Genomic DNA, 25,343 nt, shown 5'->3' with positions numbered 1-25,343 from the left:
AGTTAATTTGCTTAATTTTTTCTCATTGGTCTTCTTAATGCTCTCTGACTTAGATTTTATAAGATTATCTATTTATTGGTTAAAAAATAACAAATGGGTTTGGTCATCATAAAGTCTTTCCTCTTGGGTCACCGCCTAGAGCTGCTCTGTCCACTGCCCACAAGTGGCTCCTGAGATCTTGGGATGTGGCTAGTCCAAATTGAGATATGCCATAAGAGTAAAATACACAACAGATTTTGAGGACTTAGAATCCTCCCCTCCCCACCCCCACAAAGAAAGTTATATATCAAGCCAGGCATTGTGTCTCACGCCTAAAATCCCAGCATTTTGGGAGGCCAAGGAGCAAGGATTGCCTGAGCCCAGCAGTTTCAGGTTTTAGTGAGCCACGTGTGCACCACTGTACTCCAGCCTGGGCAACAGACAAGACCTTGTCTCAAAAAAAAAGGAGGAAGAAGAAAAAAAAGTAATGTGTCAGAAATTTTTGTGTGTTGATTACATATCAAAATGATAAGACATGGAATACATTGGTTTCAATAAAATATACTATTACAATTAGTTGGTGACACCTGTTCCTTTTACTTTTTTTAAGTGGCTCCTAAAATATTTAAAATTACCTATGGGGCTTGCTTTGATAGGCAGTGCTGAGCTTTCAACTTTGTATCCTAGGTCTTTATCACAACACTTCCCACACCCTATTCAAGCTCATCCTGCCCTCTTTTTTTGTTCCATGGGCATTAACAACACCATTGAGCAGCTAAGACCCAGTTCCTTTTGACTAACTCTACCTCAACCAGAGTTCCTCGGCCTTCATTTGTTGGAGGATAGATGTAAGATACTGATGCTACTCATATAGCAAGTATGCTGGTCCTGAAGTTATTCCATCAGAAATTTTTAAAAATGGTTTTCCTTATTCCTGAAATGATGTCTTAAAACTTAAACCAAAGTTGGCAGAATAGGGGCAGAATATTCACAGATGTTCCTACTTGTCCTGAAGGCAAAAATCGACTTTCTGGAAAATTATATCCAGCAAGACAGTTCTACATGGAGTGAAACAAATTTAGTCCTGATATTCAAGGGAGTGCATAAAGGTTCCTCCGACAATGGAGAGTTAATAAAAATGGATGGCCAAACCGGTTGTGTTTTTCTTGAAGGAAGTTCATAGGCAGTATCAATCCAGCCCAAGGGAGCAATGGAACCGGATATTTTCCAAGCGTTTGCCATCAACAGCTGGACTTTCTCAACTGTGATTTGCCATTCTTTTTACACTTCTGATATTTTTGGACAAATAAATCCATACACAGACATATTTATAACAGACCATTGTCAATCCATGATGTATACACACCTGACTCACAATAACGAAACTGTACAGAGAACTGCCTGCCCTGTCTCTGCGTCCTGTCTACCTACTGGCTGCTCCCTACCACCTTTCTTTCTCTAGCCTCTCCAACTGCTTCTGGGACTCATTATTTAAAAACAACAACAACAACAAACAACAATATTGAAGCTTTTAGGGAGTCAGTAAGACTAGAGATTGGGGGCAGGAAAAGGCTCTGAAAAAGCAGAGACAACTTCCGGGAGCACAGACTTCTAGACAGGGCTGGTCGGCCTGTGTTGTGCCCATTTCTGAAATAGTTTCTTGTGCATTACTTGGTTTGCTTTTATTGCAGTGTTACATTGCCAAAATTACCCCCATTCCAGATTTATTTGGGCTAAGAGAGGATCTTTTTAAAATGCAGACATTTCTGAGAGTGTTAAAGTGTGAATTTAACCATCGAATTGCCCTTCTGCTTTGGACTCACTGCTTGTCTTCCTCAACAGTAAGGATAGCAATCGAATTTCAATATGAAGAGTTAGAAAGCCACCTATCTGTGGCTACTCCTGAAATCCTCCAAGACGACATTTTAGTAGCTCAAAAAAGCTATGCCAAACTGCCTCTCAAGTTTCCTCCAGCAAAACGATTTGAAAACTAAAAAGATTCAAGAGATCTTATTTTTGTTATGCAAATATGGGAGGTGAGGTGGGGCACCAATTTATGGTCCTGTGGTCTTAACCATGGAGAAGGAAATTTCCAAGAGGTGACAGCTGTTTGGGGAGAGTGGGGAGGGGGATAGTGCTGAGCAGAGGCAAGTGGCACAGTTTGCTAACTCACCTGTCACTCTCACTCTCCAGAACAGCTGTGTCATCACTAAAGAACCTGTTCTTCAAGACACAGCTGTTTATATTAATAGCCAGAATTCACAGTCACTTCTGCACTTTGCATATCTTGATGGAGGCTTTTCTGGATATTTGAAGTCTGTAGGACCCTGCTATTTGTGTATGAATTAAATCTATTTCTCCCACCTGTCAGATACTCCTGCCCATGAGCTGGGCCATTCCAGTGGGTCTTGTCTTCCATGGGTCATGTAAGATAAAGGCACATGATGACAAAGATTCTCTGCTTGACCAAACATCTAAACCTTCTCCCAGGCCCATCTGAGCACTTTAGCAAGAACCCTGCTAAGTCAGCTTAACAAGTCTGCATACCTGACGTCCCTCGATATCTGATAAGGTTCGTCATGTATCACCAGCTTCCCGGGTGATGATGTCTGATCACCCTGGCCTGTCTTCAGCAAAAATCCTCTTAGATGGGGTTAGGCAGATTCCCCCTTCCATTGATAATGTTTCCTTTTCGTAATTTTTTTCTTTCCTTTTTTTAATTTTTAAGATGGGGTTTCACCATGTTGGTCAGGCTGGTCTTGAACACCTGACCTCAAGTGATCCACCAGCCTCAGCCTCCCAAAGTGCTGAGATTACAGGTGTGAGCCACGATGCACAGCCAGTATTTTTTTTTTTTTAATCCACTAGCCTCCACCTTGCTCCTTGGCTATGAATTGCAGCTTAACTATGCTTCATTTAGAGTTGAACCCAATCTCTTCCACACTGCAAAATCTCATTACTGTGATTCCTATACCTATCTTGAAGTGCTTTAACAAGTGTCATTAAATAATATTTTTAGCAATGACCAACTCAAAAAACCACAGAAAACATCGCTGACGGTTAATCCCTTAATCTCTGTTCCAACTTCGTAACATAGAAAATCAACAGTGGAGAGACCTTGAAACATTAGGAGATCATTATTTCTCCCATCTTTTTGTAAGAGGTGAGGTATTTGTAATATTTCCAAGCCCTATATAGAGCCAACTCAACACAAAAACAACAATTCTTGAAGGTTTTACACAGACAAGGTACTCCAAAAATATTTGCAGGCTGATGTGCTCAAATGTGTTTTTAAGAACACTGCCAAATACATATCTTGCTTTACTTGTAAATGTGTATGTTCTCTAAATATCCTCTTCTCATAGGTATCTAATCATTTTCTGTTGCCCTCTGGTGCATAACTTCTGGCATAGGTGTGGGCTGCCCAGATCTGCAGGGTGGAGAATTTATTATAATTGTCGATGCTGCTATCCATTCAAGACAGAGGAAACTTATGTGATAAGTAAAGGCTATAAAATAAACCAGAACAAAAGCTTTGAATTTTTCCAAAATGCCATGTTTAAAAGTACTTCTTTAATAATTCAGAGGAGAAATATGTCTGGTTGGTAGCCAGGGTGATTTCATGGGTGGATATATCTAGTTAGGGCTTAAAGAATGCAGTGGCCACATGTGGTTGTGACTGCATATTTTCACCCACACAAGTGGGCTATGTTCCTGAGACAAATGCTGTTTTACACAGACATGGCTTAGTAGGTATTAGTTCTGGCAAATAGTCCCCAAATCTGAAGAAGATGGAAGGACCTAAATAGCCTAGAATAATCATGATTTAATCATAAACACAATATAAAGTACTGTGTTTTACTCTCCAAGATGTTACTTCTAAAAAAAAAAAAAAACAATCATGGGGAGTCTATCTTCCATCTGCTGGACCACTGTGTACATTCAGATTGCCCCTCGAGTAGTACTGCCTCAGCCTGGTGGTCAAAGTCATTCTGCCTTCCCCACAGCTGCTGCCATGAGGATTTGCTTCACATACACTTCTGATCCCTTTGTCTATGCAAAAATCCTTGGAACTTCCCCCACTGTGCATCCCAGGCAGGGATCCATGTGATTGTCACGCATGAAATAATGGTGAGGAAGAAGTAACATGAGGCAGGAAGAAGCCCCACACCCCCACCACTGGGGGCTTCTCTTCTCCATTATTTCCATAGTAACTCTTTTCCAGCTTAAGTGGAAACTCATCTGTCAAATCTCTAGCCCCTGTGCTGTCTCAGCTCTTACAAAGCCTCCATATATTCCTTCATTCTTACTTAGCTTCTCTAATTAGATTCTAAGAAGGTCACGTCACTGAGCACAGGTGGCCTCTAAATGATAGATAAGCATTACTCAGGACCCATCAACTAACTGTCTCATCTTCAACCAATGCACAGTCCTAGCCCAATGGGAATACTGACTCAAGCTGGGAGAGTCCATGCCCTCAGTGTTTGGCAGGAACAGAGAGTCACTTATTTGGCAGTCAGGCCGAGATTCAGAAATGAGCACATGTTCCTCAGACATGTTCTACAGGGCAGTGAATTCCACATATCAGGTAATTAATGGCTGAAATAGGGTTATGCAGGCTAGCCTGAGAAATTAAGAAAATAATAGTGTCAGATGAATGAAGGTACACTAGATTGAAGAAGTTGTTTTCTATCTTGACAGAAATTCAGACAATGACAAGTATTCTCTGTGGGAGCTTCTGAGTTCATGACATTTGAAAGAATTAGAAGTGAGTTGACTCTTTAAAAGTTGTTCTCTAGAAGAGGAAAACAGCAAGGGAAACAGAATCTATTGTCCATCTCCCTAAAGATTCACAGCTAGAACATCATCAAATGGGTTCCTCTGCCACATGGGTCCCAGCTTGCTCACTACCTGTTTACAAGCGACCATCTTGCAAGGAATGCCTGTGAAAGATAGTGGCGGTGAAAGCAGGCAACAGGAAAAGATGTTGAAAGGATAGGTAGATGACAGTATTAATACCTAAGGATATATATTTCTCCTCTTCAGTCTCCATGCCACTAAGAATTGACAGATTACGATTTTGTGAAGGAACCAGAACATTAAATATTCCCCAAATTTTACATAATAATTTATAAAGTTATTCTGTTCCTAACGTGAATGAGCTAATTTGGAAAAAAATTATCTGCCCAAGTATAATTAAGAAACAAGATGAAAAAAAGAAACAAGATGAAAAAAAAGAGTATTAGCGAAGCAACTAAGGCAAGTCTCAAATGCCTCTTTAATAAATTACGTTCCCTTAAGAGGCAATAGGCAATGAATTATAGCATTAAACTAAAGATAATGGATCTCTCCTTTTTAACTTTCATTGTTAATTTTTAGGAAAGTAAATCAATATCTAATAAATACTTTCTTCTAGGGCTGAGGAATGTTCTAAGTAGGAAGTCTTGTGTAAAATTTAATACTACTTATCAGGCATTCTTTACCAAAAAGAAACAAAATGTAGATCATAGTAAACACCATTAAGATGTGCTGCATTTTTCTTTTTTTAATTGAAAGTGTTCCTTTAAAAAAAAAAAGAGCAGTTTTAGGTTCACAGCAAAGTTAAGAGGAAGGTATGGACATTTCCCATATGGTCCCTGCCACATATGCACAGCTCCCCCATCATCAACATGCCTCACTGTCCCTGGAGTGGTACATTTGTTACAAAATAATGAACCTCCATTGACACGTCATCATTACACAAAGCCCATAGTGTACAGTAGGGTCCACTGTTGGTGTTGTATATTCTATGAATTTTGACAAATACAGAATGACATGTATCCACCATTTATAGTATCAAACACAGTAGTTTAATTCCCCCAAAAATCTTCCATGTTCTGCCAATTTATTCTTCTTTCCACCTGACCCCACCACCCACAGATTTTTAACTGTCTCCTTAATTTTGCCTTTTTCATGTATTAATAGCTGTAGTCATATAGTATGTAGCTTTTTCAGATTGCCTTATTTCACTTAGTACTGTAATATAAATTATCTTTTTATAAAGGCATTACAAAAGCTCCCTTGTGTATTGGTAGTGACAGACAGCGTGGAGACCCAGACTTAAGCACTGGTTTTGTCCCCTTGGGCCAGTCACTTACGTTTGCTAGGCCTTGGTCTTCTCATTTGTAAATTCGGCATAACATGTATAGCTTCCCTGATAACTTTGCCATGTTATGAAGATCAGGTTTCTTCTCTAGAAAAGTAAGGTAGCAATGCCTCATAGGGGTGTTGTAAAGATGAAATAGGTAATGTGCATGAAGAGCTTAGCACTGTGCATGGAACATATTCCACGTTCAATCGTTGCAGTTAACAATGTTATTTTATTATTACGTGTGCTGAATATTGTCCATCTGACCATCTGAAACTATTCTCTGCTCTTTTCCACTATTCTGTGCCTTTTTCCCCACTGTTCTGTGGGGCACAGTTTCGAAAGAATGGATCATCTGTGCTCCTTGCTCCTGAATTCTCCATGGATTCAGCCAGTGGAAAGCCCCAGAAGGAGATTAGAAGACAGGAGGAGGAAGAGATCGGATATTTATTCCCTGAGCCTCTTCTCTGTCAGGCTGTAGTTTGGTTGTGGCTGTACTTCTCTGTGAAGGTCAAAGATCTTGCTGAACCACCAACATTTTAGAAATGTTGATTTACCTTAACACTGCCCATATCTTGCTGAGTAATTTCTTAAATTATCCCTTTCCAGGTAATTTTAAAAGTTTCTCCTGTTTTCTGTCAGGAGGATACATGATGTTTGCCTTTCAAATTTATGTGTAAAACTATTATTACTTTTTATATTGTAAAGCAGACAAGGCATCATAAAATCAAGAACTATAAGTGACTGTATACAATCTCGCAAATTATTTCTTAAAATCCTTCTATATCTAACACTGGTCAGGATTCATAAAGGCCTACTTTGAGATTCAATTTTTAAAAAGTGAAAAAAATTCAGAAGATTCAAAAAAAGTTTTAAATATAATGAAAAGTTGTAAAATGTCTATAGAAAAGGTTGGTCAAATTTTTCCTCATTAAAAGTATACCCCGAAATGCAACAACAACAACAAAAAAACTCTGTATATTATTTTCAGCTTGATAGAACAAAGGATATTTTCTAAACAAAATGGAGTGAATGTTAGTAGTTGATGTTTTCTAGATGTGAGTCCCACTCTTATGCCTCTTTTCAGGACCTCCGAACAGTGGGACACAGACTAACCCAACGGGGAGACTTTTATAAACATAGTTCAAGGAAATTTGCATTTGCAGCATAAATTTTCACTCAAAATGAAAGATAAAGTGTATACAATCCACTGCCATGGTTACAATGGACTAACAATTTTACCTTCCGTAAAAGTTTTTTTCTGATTTTGTAAATATTAACAACTATGTAATTTCTCACGACAAATTTTCTCATGTTGTAATAAAAAACTAGTTCACACTAATGTCAAGTTTGAAAAAACAAACAAGAAAAACAGATAATTTATGAACATGTTGCTGTTTTTACCTTGGTGAATATCACCATATGAACAGAGGACACTCATACCAGGGGCATCTGTAAGAAAACTAAAACTTACTTTAGTTTTTGGTTGAGCTCCAGTTGACATTTGGCTTGGCACACCATCAAGATTCTGGATGTTTGCAGTTTTAGTTCTACAAATTCCTTTCTTCTAATGATTGTTCTCAGGATTACTCTCCACGTTTATAGAATCCTGTAAGAAAAAATTTTAAGGAGGTTTTTTTCATATATAAAGAACTACCCTTAGTCAATAATTCAAGTAAATTAATGACTGTTACATCAATAAAAAAATTTTTTAACTGCAATCATTTTGAAAATTGGCATGAAATGTAAGAATATTCTTAAATATTAATAATTTTTCCAAAGACATTTTTGCTTAGTGAGATCAGCCCCAGTAAAGCCTAAGGGCTTGACAATGTAACTTTATAAACTAAAAGTTATTATAAACTCTCAAGGTAAATTATAGAACTATATTAGCATTTTCAAAAACTTTAAAAAGCAAAACCAGATGTGTTTACATATTTAATCATTTATTTTTTAATTGACAAATTAAAATTGTATATATTTATGGTATACAACGTGATGTTTTAAAATATGTATATGTTGTAAAATGGCTAAACCAAGCTAATTAACATATGCATGACTTCAAATACTTTTTTTTGTGGTGAGAGCACTTAAAATTTACTCTCTTGGCAGTTTTCAAGTATGCAATATATTAGTATTGATTGTAGCCACCATGTTGTGCAGTACAACTCCTGAATTTGTTCCTCCTGCCCAACCAAAATTTTGTATCCTTTGATCACCAAAGGTGTTTTATTTTAGTTTTTTTTTTTTCATCATTATTTTCTTAAAGACAGGGTCTCACTCTGTCACCCAGGCTCGAGTGCAGTGGCATAATCATAACTCACTGAAGCCTTAAATTCCTGGGCTCCTGCTTCAACCTCCCCAGTAGCTGGGATTACAGGTGCTTGCCATTACACTCGGCTAATATTTTTTAGTTTTTGTAGAGACAGGGTCTTGCTATGTTTACCAGGATGGTCTTGAACTCCTGGCCTCAAGTGATCCTCCTGCCATGGCCTCCCAAAGCACTGAAATTATAGGAGCTAAGTCACCTTGCCTGCCTCCAAATGTGTTTTAAAAATTGAAATAATATTGAAAAATTGAAATAATAAAATGATGTTCATATAGAACCACAATAGTTTTTTAAGCCTTATGATTTCAGCCCATATGTTGTAATACTGGGAAACAATTTATAAGACTATATTTTTGAAGGTTAACTATGCAGGTAAAATTATTGAAAAATATTAATATATTAGTATAAAGAGAATCCTAAAGTTTCTAACTACAGTAAAAGTTCTTTTCAAGAAGGCTGGATAAATTTTTATCAAATACATGAAATAAGTTTGTCTTTACTGATTCTTCCCGTTGCTTGGAAGTCTTCCATATCTCTCTACGTCCAAGTTATCTGAAATCTCTACTGCAATGTTCTGTGTCAGCATACTCCATCTGGAGAAAGTATCAGTTCTGCAGAAGCAGGAAAGGTTGGAGATGTACTAATTTTGCTCATAGATTATCAGAGGTTGTTTTTGGTGGGGAGGAATCTAGAATATCAACTTGCACATGAATCTAGCACTACTAAATACTAGCTGCCTAACACTTAACTTAATTTCCTCTCAAATCTTCTTTTAAATTAAAAAAAAATTTTTTATTGGGGAACACAACACAGGGTGGGAAATGTCACCTTGGGTTATGGTATGTCCCGCCTCCCAGAGAATGTCCATTTGCATTCTAATCTTCCTGGGCTGCTTTATGGAAATTTTTCTTCTTCTTGGAGCTGCTCTTGCTGCCAGCAGCCTCTTCAGGTCCACTGCTGACTGGCTCCTCTTTGAAGAATTTCCTCTTTTCCTTGGAGACACTTCTGTTGCTTGCCTCTTTGGAGTCATTAACTGTTTCCTCCTTGAGTAAAGATTTTTTCTTCTTGGGAAGACTGGGGCTGCCAGCGGTCTCTTCAACATCACTACTCATCAACTCCTTGGAAAAAGATTTCTTTTTCTTGGGTTTGGAGAAAGAGATAGATAGGTCTTCCATTCCATTCTCCTGAGGAACCTCCTGGGGCTTTTTCTTTTTCTTCTTTTTCGGTTTTTCATTCGCCTCCTCACTCTCCTCTGGAGTACTACTGCTGTTTTCTGAAGATGCGAGGGCAAGTGCAGCCTGCCATTTCTTTACCTTCTTTGAGCATTTCTTCTCCTGTTTCTCCAGCTTCCTAGTAATCTCAGCAGCCACTTCCTCTGCCTGGTCAAAGTAAAGTGCTAAAAAGGCCTGAAGACCTCTGGTGCTCTAAATTTCCTCAAATCCTAATTGGCCTGTAAAACAATACTTTTTGACATTTACTCAACATTTCCTTGGGCCTGGCAGATTTGGCATCTGCCAGAGTGTGAGTACACTCAGGAGCATGCCAAGTCTAATGAGAATTTTTAAATGTGCTGCTTAAAAATTGTATTTCTCTTGCTTATGATGTTGCTCATGATGATAATATGATTATAGTAATTAATATTTTCTGATAGGTACTGCTGTGTACTTTATATACTTACCTCTTTTTGAAAGAATGTCCCAATTTGTTCTTATTTATAGAAATTTACTAGCTCAAAAATATATCTGGAAAGACTTTGAAGGACATTAAAGAGTATATATACAAACTCCAGCCCTTGAGAAAATGCCATGAGGAAACTAATGGGGCCATGTCTTATTTCAAGTACACAATAACTTTAAAAGGTATGAAAGTTCCTAGAGAAAAAAATAGCCACAAATTAGACCACGTTGAAAAGGCAGCCAGGAGAGCGGGTGATTTGGCGGGGGCCACTGGATTGCGTAATTAGTACTGCACTCTTCCGATTACTACTAGTGCCTATTTCTGCCAGCTGGTGTAGATAGTTTGACAGGTGCCTAAAGATACATTTGCTGTGGTCCCATTTGTAAATGAGGGTGATACTGGTACCAAGTTCTATAGGTTGTCCTCTACTGCAAGAAAGTCCCGTAAGTACAGCTCTCGTTGCTGTTGTCACAATACAGCAGCTCAGAGATAGTCCTCCTTTTCTTTGGGAAGTTGGGGACTATATCTTATTCAGGAAAAGCTAATATTCAATGACAGGATATTAAACTTAAGATCCTGTGTATGATACCTTCATGTATATTACCTTTTTCTTCCCAGCAACATTGTGAAGTGAGTTGTGATAGTCTAATTGTATAAAATAATTCCTAATGAGGATAAGTTGACTAGGATCACGTAGCAAGTGAGAGCTAAGATCTCTTGATTCTTCCCAACGATTTCTCTCCTCCGTCATATTTCTCTTTGTATCCTGGCCCAGGGCCACTTCCATGAGGGAGAATACTGTCTAACTCCCAGTAAGAGTTGGTTCCATAATAGACCCTCATTCAGCTGGTTAAAGGGCTTGGGATCCTGTTAACCCTGTAGATGACGGGTACCTGTGGAGACTGGAAAACGAAACTGCATCTGCAAGACGGACTTGACTACTGTGACCTGCAAGTATTCTAGAGGTCCCATGGTGCAGACACAATCCCTCACAGCACTTACTGAATGTATGTCAAGGGACTTTATATATCTATATGTAGATATAGATATATAAATATGTTTTGAAATAGTTTTACTCTCGTTGCCCAGGCTGGAGTGCAATGGCACAATCTCAGTTCACCACAACCTCTGCCTCCTGCCTCAGCCTGCTGAGTAGTTGGGATTACAGGCATGTGCCACCACGCCCAGCTAATTTTGTATTTTTAGTGGGGTTTCTCCATATTGGTCAGGCTGGTCTCGAATTCCCGAATTCAGGTGATCTGCCTAATCTTCCTGGGCTGCTTTATGGAAATTTTTCTTCTTCTTGGAGCTGCTCTTGCTGCCAGCAGCCTCTTCAGGTCCACTGCTGACCGGCTCCTCTTTGAAGAATTTCCTCTTTTCCTTGGAGACACTTCTGTTGCTTGCCTCTTTGGAGTCATTAACTGTTTCCTCCTTGAGTAAAGATTTTTTCTTCTTGGGAAGACTGGGGCTGCCAGCGGTCTCTTCAACATCACTACTCATCAACTCCTTGGAAAAAGATTTCTTTTTCTTGGGTTTGGAGAAAGAGATAGATAGGTCTTCCATTCCATTCTCCTGAGGAACCTCCTGGGGCTTTTGCTTTTTCTTCTTTTTGGGTTTTCATTTACCTCTTCACATTCCTCTGGAATATTCCCAAAGTGCTGGGATTACAGGCACGGGCCACTGCCGTTGTTAAGTGTATACTATGCAACAGTGAAAAGTATTATTTTTTCAAAATTGCATTTGCTGTGCTCTATTGCTGGTATATAGAAATACAACAGATTTGTCTTAACTGATGCTGTACCCATAAATACTTGTAAGCCTTCTTATTAATTTTATTAAATATTTTATTAATTTTAAGTATATACATAGTAAAATATGCTTCCGTTGGGAATTGTCTTTGTAATCTTATGTCTGGAACTAATGGCAGTTTTGTTTCCTTTCTATTCCTTGTACCTTTATTTTATTTTCCTATGACACTGGCTAGGACTTCCAGTCAATATTGACTTGTGCTGGTCAGAAGAGTACATCCTGATCTCATTACTGGTTTTAAAGAGAACGCTTTCCATATTTCTCCAAGTAAGCATAATGCAGTTTTCGGTTCTGTATTAATCAGGTATTAATAGTTCAATTTTATAATCAAAATTTTAAGAGAAATATGTTGAATTTTACCAAATGCTTTTTTCTATTAAGATGATCAGATTTTTCTCAATTTCTTAATCTATTAAATATATTCATTAATATTATAATGCTAAACCAACCATACATTCCTGAATTACATTATCAAAGTATCCTTCTAGTTTTTAAGATTGTTTATAACAAATGTTATAAACATTATAAGTAACATTTAAATGTTATATTCATTATGTTAAACATGCCCTTTACATAGATTTATCAATTAACTACAGTAATAGATTTATAATTATTATTACAATAATTATTACAATTATTAAACCATCCTTATGCTCCTGAGATCAACTGTGCCTGGTTGCAATAAGCAATTCCTTTCAATTCTATTGAATTTGGTTAGCTGGTGTTTTCTTTGGTATTTTTGCAGCCATATTCATGTTTGTCCTCTGTTAATTTTTCTATCAAGAGGATATGTTTCATAAATATGGAAGCTATGAATCCTTACAAAAAAGTTATATTTGTAACATATAACTAAGCACTTAGCACAGTAACTGAAACAGGGTGAACACCCAATACATATTTGTTAAATGATGACTTAATTGCTTATTTCCATGGCTTTCTCTGCCTGTTTATTCCCTAGGACCGTAAGTTTTAGTTGACTTTTATAGCCACCATACCAAGAGAGAAAAAGTAGTTAGTAATGCCAGTTGTGGCACTAGAGCTCTAGGTTCAAAGTCAGGTTCTGACACAAGTTGTGTGACTACAGACTAGTTGCTTTTTCTCTCTGTATCTAAGTTGCCTCCTCTGTAAAACTAGAAGTGGTAATTCTTTGTACTCTCTGGATTGTAAGGAGTTTATAAGGGTAAACCTCTTTTAAACATGTCTGGCACATTCTAAGTGATGAGTTAATATTAGCTATTATGTTAGTATATGACAGGTAAATTGATAAAATAATAATGAAAATGTAAAGATAGAGAACCGGGAGATAATACTTGCTGTGCCTGTGGGCTGTCCTGAGGATCATGTGATGTGAATTTTAAATGATGACAGTGGTTTGAAGTGTTGTTTTTAGAGCCATTACAAATGGGGAGCCCCAGAGGTCAAAAGAAGAGAACTGTTTTCTTCTTTGTCAAAAAAGTGACACAGCTAGAAAAATACTTAATTAGGTTTTCTTCCTTAGTAGAATTTTTCTCTTACATGTTAACCTCTTTTATATGATTTCAAATACATAGTTTTAAGAGTTTAATTTAATATCTTTGTACTGCAAAATAAGTGACAAGAATTTTCCATCAAACTTCATTGCTTCTTGGATATAATCTCTGATTTTACAAACATTTTCTTTTTCCTGGGTCTTTATCCATTGCTTACACTTTGTAGTTCATATACTACTCAAACAATACTTCTTCATTTGTTCCTTTCCCAGGCTCCTTCCCCCACACAAAAAAATTAGAAAATGCTATCCTTATGGTCATTCTGTGAAGTTGCTATGAATAGGTAATAGCCTATTACAGTCAATTTTACTGATATAATAAACATTGAATAGTTTATATATTCAACTGAGCAATGAAAGAAAATCAATTATGAATTACAGAAAGCCAATAATAAAGTTATCTTCCTAATCTTTGCCCAAATTTCACATGAAGAGAACTGAGGAAAAAACTTCTCAGTTAACATATTTCTATGCATGCAAATACAGCAAAGAATCAAATGGTGGACTGTCCAAGCCAGGAGAAATAAAGAGTTGATTCCTTTACTCATCCTGTTCTTTTCAGAATAAAAGAAAAAAACATAAAAATACAGATAGGTATCCCCTTTATTTAAAAAATTCTAGGACATTTCTAACATAATTATACAAATTTTAACTTTACATATTTAAAATTATAGCATGTCCTTTTAAAATTTCCTGATTTACAAAGAAGAAACTTACTCAAATGATTTGGAAACGAAAGGCCATCAAGTTTCTAGAGGAAAGCACATTTATAAAGAAATATCCATATTTTAAAACATTTGGAATACTATTAACAATCCATTAACTGACCATTAATATCCAATAGCCATAAGTAATGTAACATTATTTTTTGGTCCCAAATAAAAATGAAATGAGCTGAATGCCTGAGCATAGCTTATACTGAAAGTTGTCTTTGCCATTTATTCTTCAGGTAGATTTGTCCTGTATCTCAAAAAAGAAGTTTGTGTAATGAACCTTCAGAGAACATTCAGAACATGAAGTTTAAACACGTATCAAAGTTTTCCCCAGCTAAATCAATATACATTATAGTCTGCTATATACTCTACACACACACACACACAGACACACACACAACTTTTTTTGAGATGGGGTCTCCTCTCTCAGGCTGGAGGAGTGCAGTGACACAATCATAGCTCACTGAAACCTCAAACTCCTGGGCTCAAGCCATCCTCCAGCTTCAGTCTCCCAAGTAGCTGAGACCATAGGGTATGCCACCATGTCTGGTCAACTTTTTTTTTTTTTTTTTTTATTAAGTTTTGTAGCGATGAGGCCTCACTATGTTACCCAGGCTGATCTCAAACACCTGGCCTCACAGGATCTCTTGTCTCAGTCTCCTAAAGTCCTGGAATTACAACCATGAGTCACCACACCTGGCCCTGAGCTAACATAATTTTATTGAATTTATCTTTAACAATGTTTCTAATCTCAGATGTTCCTGTAACTGAGACTAATTTATTTCTCCTGCTGTATTAGCAAGAAAGACACCACATGATTCCACGTCTGAGAAATAAGAGGCCTTCCAGTTTTTTGTGCTTCCTAGTGCTGGACAAAAGATTTCTCCTTTTGATCACAGTAACTATCTCTTCAGTGCTTATATTTAGTGTAGTGAAAATAGGCTGCTGCCTAAGTTCATATCATGATTCCTCTGCTTAATATATAGGAAACCAGTAATAAAATTATCATTCTAATTTTTTGCCAAAATTTCATGTAAAGAGGGTAACTTGTGACTTCAGCCGATTACTTAACCTCCCAATGCCTTTGCCATCTCATTGGAATTAATGGGGATATTAATAGAATTTACTCATAGGGTTTTTATTCCTGTTTTATTTTTTGGCTCATATTTTATACAAAATATTGACAGAGCTTCAGGAAGCCAGAGATCTACCTGTGTTATGTACTTTATAAGAGCTCTTTCTGACGGGTTGAGTACTGCAAAGAAAAGAAGAAAAAAAAAACAAAAAACAAAAAACAAAAAAAAAAACCAGAGACCGAACATAACAGACTAAGAAAGTTAGTGCCATATTGATTGAATAACCCAAATATCTCTTCCAAATCCCATGATGTGTTCTGTTGAAGATGCACAGAAATTAACAGAATAAAATATGAGATGTGAGAACACAGAATGTGTGTTCTGATGATGTCCAGTTCTACTTAAAAATTAAATATGCAACCAGATTTTGTAGTTTTATGCTTTTATTTTCACTTGTACATAGTTGATTTAGAAATCTGAATCTTGTTCCTGAACCCAATGGTGTTACAACAAAGTGTACCTTTGGAGCCCTCAATTCCTGTCTCTTCTCATTCATTCATTTATTGATACAGCCAGTCATTCATTCATATGCCAAGTATTGTCCCAGGACTGAGGAAACAAAAATAAATATAACCTATTTTCCTAAAGAACTCTAATCTAAGGAGAAAGGGTCATATAGACAGATAATATCAAAAGTATTTAAGCCAAAGAACGTAAAAAATGATATGGGAAAAAAGACAAAAAAGGAAATAATTCTGCCTAGGGGAAAAGGAAGTGTTCATAGAGGTGGTAACCTTTAAACTAAATTTAGCAGGAAAAATAGCAGTATTTCAGGGGAAGGGAATCCCAAAGGCATGAAAGCCCAAAAAGAATACAGCATGTTCAAAGAATAGTGAGGATTTTATCTAGGTCCATCTGATGGTGCCTAGGGGGTACTGGCAGAAAATCATCTGTCGAAGGTAAATGGGGAACCCTAGATAAGAAACCACATATTAAGGAGTTTGAAATTTTGCTGTAGGTAATGGAAACCCTATGAAATTTGTTTTATTGATGTGTTTTACAACTGAGAAAATGAAAAAAGGAGCCTACATAAATATCAAAGAATTTTTAAAAAACATGCATAGTAACTGCTGGTATCCCAACATTTTAAATTTGAACTTAATTCTCCCTTGTCTCTGCTCCCGATATTTTGGTGAATGCTTCTTCAAAATCTTATTTTTATTGTGAAATAAAGGAGAAATACAGAAAAGCACACAAAAGACATGTATAGCTTCATAAATTAACTTGAACAATCTTCTAACTACTACCACATCAAGAAGTCAAACTTTGCAAGAACTCCCCCAACCAAGATCCCTCCAAATATCCCATATCAATGGCAATTCTCCTTTCCCCCAACCATGTCAGCATTATTGTGGCTCTTACAGTAATTATTTCCTTGCATTTTTCATTGTTTATCACGGAGATGCATCTTTAGGTATTCATGTACATCTTTAGTCATTAAAGTGTAGTCCTGCCCTTTTATACATTTTTGATGTGTTTTGTCTTTTCGATTGTAACTTATTTTTGTTATAGTTTATCTGTTGAAAAAATCCAAGTTTTCCTAATCTGAATTTTGCAAATTGCATATTCAATAGCACATTTCAACTTTTTCTTGCCTTCTGTTTTTCTGAAAACCAGGAGCTAATTAAGATTTGGGTTTAATCCCTTTAACGTAATTATAGGTAGTGTTGTGTGCTTCCATCAAGAGGTATATAATGTCCAGCTGTCTTTATTTTTAATGATATTAGCAGCTAGTCATGTGAAATACCTACATGTATTCATTCATTAGGGGCTGCAACACAGTAATGTTAATTCTTTTTTCATCTATGAGTTGGAATATGTTTATACAGAGATATTTTCCCTCATTTACTATTTGACTATGCAGTGTTAGTCATATAGAAAAGCAGAATACTTCATCCTTTCCTTCATTTACTAGTTTTCAAGATAATGAATTGGTTCTCTATTGATATGGTTTGGCTGTATCCCCACCCAAGTCTCATCTTGAATTGTAGCTCCCACAAATCCACATGTTATGGGAGGTAATTGAATCATGGGGGCAGGTCTTTCCTGTACTATTCTTGTAATAGTGAATAAGTCTTATGAGTGATGATTTTATAAAGGGGAGTTTCCCTGCACAACCTCTCTTCTCTTGTCTGCCACCATGTGAGACATGCCTTTCACTGTCCACCATAATTGTGAGGCCACCCCAGCCACATGGAACTGTGAGCCCATTAAACCTCTTCCTTTCATAAACTGTTCAGTCTTGGGTGTGTCTTTTTCAGCAGTGTTGAAAACAGACTAATACCGCTATTATGCTCTAAAGGCAATCAGCTGTTTTTAAAAAAATATCCTTATGAACCATGGATTTAAATATATTTAATGAGTTTCAATCCACTGCAATTATTCTTGTGAATGACATTCAACTTGTTCTATCCTTGGCCAGTGGGTGCCTTGTCTGAGACCCTGGTAGTGTTTGATAGCTTCCTTGTCATGGTATGACAAGCTGTTCTAGATTCATCTTGTATATTTCCTTCCTTAAGCCTAGAAATACAAGTTTCTCCTAGAAGCCCTGGTTTCTTTAAATAAGAAATTATCTATCTCAAGAACACAATCCAAGCAATAGTGGTCATTGTTTCTAGGTGTTTTCAATGGACATAGAGATAGGAAGAGAAGAGTGGTGAGAGAGAGAAACCTCATTAGTTCATATCCAGTACTTCCAATGTAAATTTAAGACTACAGGACTTTTACTTAGTCTATTATATCTATTATATCTGTACCTCTTTTCTTCCAAACTGAGGATCTTGGTTCTCAAGGACACAAACAATGACAGAATTAGAATATTCCATAATTACTCATTTGGTTATCTCATATTATACACATAATAGTCTCAAAATAACAATCCTAATGCTACCAGCAAAAGAGTACTGAAAACACTTGCATTTGCTGTCCCCATTGTCTCTTGCCCCATCTTTTTAGCGATTATAAACTGTTTTCTCTCTCTTAGCCTTTATTTAGCCTTAGTTCTCCTATAAAGTCTCTATTGAAGCTCAGCACAGTCCGTAGGCTGCCACTCTGCTCACTTTACCTGAAGCTCATTCTCTTGCAGACTCTTCAGAAAGATCTCGAGTGCCCTTTTGCCAAAAAGTAGGTTTTGCTGGATACAAAATGCTTGGCATATACTTTTTTTCCCTTGAGAATCTCAACTATGTTACTTTATTTTCTTTTAGCAGAATGAATTGCTATTGAAAAAAATTGAAGTTTATCTAATTACAATCTCTTATAAATCATGTGCTTTTTTCCCCCTCTAAATATTCAAAGGATTTAAAAAAATTAAAACCCAGTAATTGTGGTAGAATATCTTGATGTTATAATTCTGGCTTGCTATTTTTAGGTGTACGGTAAACTCTTTCAATATGTAACTTTTAATCTTTTTTCAGAAAAGTTTTCTTGAATTATAATTTTTAGCATTCCTTCTGGTCCGTTGATTCAGTTTTCTTTTATGGTTGTTCTTATAAAAGATTTTTCCATCTTGAAGTCTAAAAGCATTTTTATTTTTGTCAAAGCTGTAATGCTTTGACTTTTACTTGTATGCTAGCAATATACCTGGGAGAATACGTGTACAAAATTCCTTTCATGAAAACAGGAGAGAAATTCATGCCATTTGGGTATAATAAAAAAGTTGTACTTCTGAGGAAGTGTTTATTTGTATTTCATGTAATTATGAATTAATCTGATTCATATCTGGTGTCTAATACAGACACGAGGAATCTAAAGGTGTAGCAGTAGTCTTGTTAAGGTTACTGTATTTCCACACACAACTGGGTCAAGGAAGTCCAAATGGTTCTGGTGGACCAGATCACTTTCCAGATGAAGAAATCAGCCAAGAAATTTCTCCAAAGGGATTGGGGCAATGGGATAACAACAGCAAGAACCTGGGTGGGATGAATGTATCAGTCAACCATGGCTAAATGTTGGCTTAAGTTCTAAGTGGCCAGTAGGGAAAAAGGAAAATCTGAGAATTGTCACTGGAGAGTCCAGGCAGAGGAACATAAAGGGGTACTTTTATAGTGTCAGTCAAAGCCCCAAGAATGCCAGTTCCAGATTGTTAGAGTAGTAACCATGCAAAGCTAGGTCTTTTCCCAAAGTCCTTTCTATGTGGTAAGTCCCTGGAAGATAAGACACTGCAGGTAGCAGACTGGATGAGGAGCAATAGAGCAAAATAGAAAAACAAAGGAGAAATCACCCCATAGACCTGCCCATAGCAGGTCTCAGCAATGGGAAGCAGCTTTAAATTAGGTAACATTATGGAGCTATGTGATTTTGGTCTGAAAGTTCTGAATATTTAAATGTAACTGTTCTTGTGCCAAAAGGTAACCAAAGGAGAAATCATTCAAAGTAGAAAAGAAATATTTCTTGCACATATTTGAAGAAACAACAGTAAGAAAAAAACAAAGCTTTTTTGTTTACCCTATCAAATTGATTCCATTCAATAAAAGTATTACGTCTGGTAAATAAGTGGATTTAAGCCTATATAAATTGAAAAAGGCCAGGAAGTACATGGTGGATCATATGCAATTTAAACCAAAGCCTTTGTTTACAATTTCAAGGTTGCTAATAGGCTCTCTTTGCTTGCTCCAGAGCATTCCTATTGTGATATTATCATTTCACGTATCTCTACTTACTGATCAGCTGTCAGTTACTTTTGAAAAATTCTAAGCACAAAATTCTGACCAGTACTTTGACGAACATAAAGTATAAGTATATTTCCATCCTTCATAGGAACTTTGAGAGTAATTGAAGAAAAGAGACAATTTTGTGTAATGGGAAACACCCTAGAGTAAAGTGTGCTGTGAGAGCAGAGAAACACATAGTAACATTCAGCATTTGTTAAGGGATAAGTATGTGCCTAGAGCTTTATATCCAGTCCTCACAGGCATGATCAGGATGGCTGGGGAAGTCTCCATGGAAGAAGTGCTCAGGTGTTTGAAATATTATGCGGCATATGACTGCACAGAATGAATATATATATATATATATATATATATATATATATATATATATATGTATATATATGCATAATAATAGTAAATATCAGGAAATAGAGTATTTGATTCTGGTATCATGTATTTGATACTCCTATCATGGAAGAGTTCCATAAACCTGAGAATGTTGTAATATTACTCAGTCCATATATACTGCATGATTATGTTCTCTTGATAGGGTAAAAATTAGATAAACATTAGGGATGCATATGAGAGCTGACTTGATAAAAACTGAAGCCAGTGTCTTACCTTCAAGGGGTTTCCAACTCTCTCTGGGCTAGCACAATCTGAAAAGCTGAATTAAAAGGGAAAAACTGGCAGATTGCTCTTTTAATGAATACTCAACTATAAAACAACCTAGTTTTCCTCTTTAAAGAAAGAAGACATTGGTTTTGCCAGCTTACTGAACAGAATTTCCCTGTGATGCCTGATGACAGCCTATCCTCTGTAAAAGTCAGACTAATTATTAATACACTGGAGCAGAGTTCAGGTTCCATTTTGTCATACAGTCTTAGTGAAACTGCCTCATTATATTGTTCTACTGGTTTGTTAGTAACAAAATTCCCTTGCTATTCATATTAGAGCTACTTTATGTTAAATTTTATTCCACCTTAAATAAACTTTTTAATCAAAGTTTCTTTTAGGTTCTCTTATCACAGTAAAAATTTTATTTCAGGTTACAAAAACAGTTTCAGGATTCATTAAATAGCAGCAAGAGAACAAATACCACAAAGTATTACATTTGAACAGTACAGATGATAAAATTTTCACAACATTTATGATCATGGCTTTCAATAAAATGAACAAGTTGTTTACATGGCTGTGAGACAGGTTACTGTTTCACTAGTTTTGCGTACTAGTGCAGGATTCAGCATTCACTAGGAGTCCAATCAATGTTTACTGAATAAAACAAAGTGATGAGCAGAAATCTGGAAATACTGTTGGTTCAAAAATACTGCTGCTATACCGACAAGTTATGACTAACATTCCCCCCCGAAATTAAAACTGTCTTTTTGTATCAGGCATTTTACAGACAATCTTTTTAAAAACAAACTCTGGCAAGTAGATATCTTATTTGACACTTTAGGAAAACTGAGGCTCAGAAAAGTTAAATAACTTGCTCGATTACACCTACGCAGAAAGTAGGGATCTTGGATTAAGTCCTGATCATTCAATCTTTCTACAGTACACTCACAGACTGTGGGCAGTGTTTTACATAATTATTCCTTGAAATTACAGTAAAAAGACCCAATCTACTCTCGGGCTGGGCCAGGAAGTATGTATTTCTTTACTGACATCCAAAAAAAAAAAAAAAAAAAAGGAATAGAAAAGATGTATTTCTTCTTGCCTGACTAGAACATACATATGCTTGTATTTTAAGAGTACCAAAGGTGACAGACTGAATTTACAGCTACAGCATAGTCATGTTTGGCATGCATGGAAATACAACTACCCTGATCTCTTAGCTAAAGGAACAGAGGGTGCTTCCCCGTGCAGAAGACAAAGTCAGGCCAACTCTAAAGAGAACTAGGGGGATTGCCTAGGAATCCATCTGTGGCAAGGGGGTATCACTGCCAGGAGGCCCCACAAACACCTCTAGAAGTAAGACGAAAAGTCACTCCCATGTCTTCTGTGTTGTTTCTGATATTTAGAAACAAAAAGTAGTGACACTGGTTCAGAAAAAAAAGAGCCCATCTTTATCAGCATTAAGACTCTCATATTATGATTTTTTTAAAAAAGACAGGCCCCATCTCTGAACTGTGAAAAACTAGGGAAATCTGGGTAAAATACAAAAATGATCTTTTTGATGGCATATTGACAGCGCACGATCCCAAAGAAGGGTGCAGAGAAATCTGCCCATATTTGACTGTTTTTCCCCTTACCTTATTCATCAATTTGGAAGTTGTTTCAGAGGCTAAGAAATCAAACAGATAATGGCAACTAAGAAGCACAGAAGCTGAGAAGACCTTCCTTTCAGGAGTTCACTGATTAAGAAAATAAAAATGAGAGTTCAGGGCCCACCGAGAGAAGGCATAAAACCACAGCTTTTAGCTGGGACACAGAAAAAGCTAGCCCAGGAGTAAAAATGAACCTGAAATAGACCAGATCTAACAAAGACTGAAAAGCATTTTGAAATAATCTCAATTCCATATTCAATTAAGGTGCTCTACCCTTAGCTTAGCTTCCTAAATGAAGCAAAAGTAAATCCTTTATAGAAGTAAAACACATCACTCAGAGACCATTATTATTTATTTTTTTCATAAACAAAGACATCATTTCATCAAGAATTTCTGGGCATACCAGGAAACAGAAGACAAATAGAAACAAGATACAGAAATGATCCAAATATTGGAGTTAACGGGTACAAACTAGTAAATTTATTAACACTAGAGATGTAGAATCCATACATAAGAATATTCCAGAACTCAAATAAAATGATTCAACAAACTGAAGATTTGAACTAAAAAAAAAATACACTTAGAATAAAAACTATGAAATACATAGGAAGAAATTTAACAATGTATGAGCAATACCTGTATGCTGAAAATTACAAACAGAAATTAAAAATCAAAATAAAGGGAAATATATGCCATGTTCTAGATTTGAAAACTAAGTATTTTTAAGATGTCAGTTCTCTCCAAGCTGATTAATAAATTTAACAGAATCCCATTAAAAAATCCCAGCAGACTTTTGTAGAAATTGAAATGACAATTTAAACATTTATACTAAAATGCAAAAGACTTAGAATGGCCAAAGTAATTTTGAGGAAAAAAAAAAAAACACTTTCACTATCTGATTTCAAGAAGTATAAAGCTACAATAATCAATACAGTGTGGGATTACTTTAAGAACAGACACATTTATCAACAGAATTGAACAGAATAAAAACTGAGAAGATCAGTAGATTTTTTTATAAAGATGCCAAGATAATTCAATGAAGGACAATTTTTTAAAAATAAATGCTACTAGAATAGATTTCCATTTTGAAAAATATGAATATCAACAGTTATTGTGCCATATTAAAAATTTAAGTAGATCCTAAACATAAGATATACCATGAATCCTAGAAATTAGATTTTATGAATAGCTTTATGCTAATGCGTATTTGGATATGTACAATTGTATTTCTATTCTATTCAATTCCATTGATGTCTTTTCTTAATGCAATCTCACACTGTACTGATTATTGTAGCTTTATACATCTTGAAATTCCTAGAAAAAATACAACTTACAAAAGCTGCTCTTTAAAAGATACTATTAAGAAAATGAAAAACCAGGCCACAGACTGGGAGAAAAATATTCACAACATACACTTCTGATAAAAACAGCATACGCATAATATGTAAATAACTCCTACAACTCAATTACAACTTAGTTTTAAAATGGGCAAAAGTTTTGAACATAACACCTACATAATAGCTAAAACTAAAGACTAAAAATAGCAAGTGTTAGCATTTGATAAAAAGATGTCACCCCTTTAAACTAGAGTAGTTCCCCCTTAGCCTCAGGGGATATGTTCCAAGAACCTAGTGGATGCCTGAAACTTCAGAGTTCCCTAACCTGAATATATCATGCACATATTTCTTCTTCTTTCTTCATAATTTCACAGATAGAAGATTGATTCTTACCAACCACTTGGTTCCTAATGACCTTAGGTGATTTCCTAAGTTGAGAACTTTCACCTTTCCACTTAAAGGAAGCACTTTAAGGCTGCTTTTGGCATATTCAAATTGCCAGTGGGCCTTGGAGACATTACTAAGTAAAATAAAGGTTATCTGAATCCAAGCTCAGCGATATGGTGACAGTTGATAACTGTGATTGTGGATGCTGAACAAAGGGAGGGTTCACATCCTGAGAGGCACAGAAAGTGGCAGCATGAGATTGCATCACATTACTTAGAGTTTCTAGCAATTTCAAATTTATAATTTCTAAAATTTTCCACTGAATATTTTTGGACCTCAGTTGACAGTGGATAACTGAAACTATGGAAAGCAAAACTGTGGATAAAGGGAACTATTATTCAAGGATGTTTGATGAGTGTAGACACAAATAGATTCAATGGTAGGAATATGAGAAAATTCTCAGCTTATGCTCACACTTCTTTCTTCAATAATACATAAGGGAAAGTCATTAGTTGAGGAGGAAGTTGATAATTTGAGGAGGGAAAAGAATGAGATATTTGGATTACAGAAGGAAAGTGCAAAATCACCAGAGAAAAGGAGTAGGAAAGCTGATCAGTATGCAGAGGCAATTTAGGTGTAAGATCACACTAGTCCAACCAACAGTTAACCAACTGGGGCCAAGCTCAGAAAAGATAAATGCATGTAGGAGTTCATCCATGGTTTGAGTTTTGCCAGGCAAGTGCTAAACATGAGGGATACTAGTTGAGGATATTTGCAGAGGAGTGATCTCAATGCCACTATTTCTGAATAAACGTGTATTCTTTAACCTCTGACGAGCCACATTAGTGTAACTTAGTAGTATAATGGTAGCAAAATGAAGCAATCCCTCCATTTAAGGTTGGTTATACACAATGGAGAGAAAGATAGGAAAGTCTAAAAAAAGTTAAAGTAAACAATTAAATGGGATATAGCCAAAGCTGAAGTATGTATTGATAAACTTATTCTTTATTCCACACATTTGATTTTGAGGAATAAAAGCTATTTTGCCATCTTCCAACTCACTCTTTCCAGACTTTTACAGCTTCAGCTCTGACCTCTTTTACATGTTTTCTAGTATCCTCCAACATTTTCCACTTTTCTTTCCCCCTGGATATCTTACCTCCTTCTTGCCCTGTTTCTGACCAATCTTTTTAATGATAATGCAACGTCCTTTTGGCTTTTACATAAACAGATACCATGGTACTCCTCAAGTCACAGCAGGGTTTTTTCCAACACCAACTATCAAGACTATCAAAAGGTTTTAGCAGTAAACAATTTAATACCCTTATTTAGCAACTTCGAACAATCTTTCTCATATCCCCTGGCCCACTGCTGTTCCTTTCAAAATATCTACTTAAATGCC

At 36.2% G+C, this 25,343-nt stretch overlaps 1 protein-coding gene across 3 annotated transcripts in view; it reads right to left on the bottom strand.

The window, feature by feature from the left end:
- The window catches only part of STARD13 (StAR related lipid transfer domain containing 13), a 540,046-nt gene that overhangs the window by 403,347 nt on the left and 111,356 nt on the right, over positions 1 to 25,343 (bottom strand). For all 3 annotated transcript variants that reach the window (XM_074387852.1, XM_074387853.1, XM_074387854.1), the window contains one exon: positions 7,581 to 7,715. In XM_074387852.1, the coding sequence (XP_074243953.1) occupies positions 7,581 to 7,610 (30 nt within the window). In that variant the 5' untranslated portion in view covers positions 7,611 to 7,715. The remainder of the gene's footprint in view (positions 1 to 7,580; positions 7,716 to 25,343) is intronic.

The sequence above is a fragment of the Saimiri boliviensis genome, chromosome 16 (genome assembly GCF_048565385.1).
Source record: "Saimiri boliviensis isolate mSaiBol1 chromosome 16, mSaiBol1.pri, whole genome shotgun sequence".
NCBI lineage: Eukaryota > Metazoa > Chordata > Mammalia > Primates > Cebidae > Saimiri > Saimiri boliviensis.
Note: the sequence above shows the minus strand (reverse complement) of the source record. Positions and strands in the feature narration are given on the sequence as shown.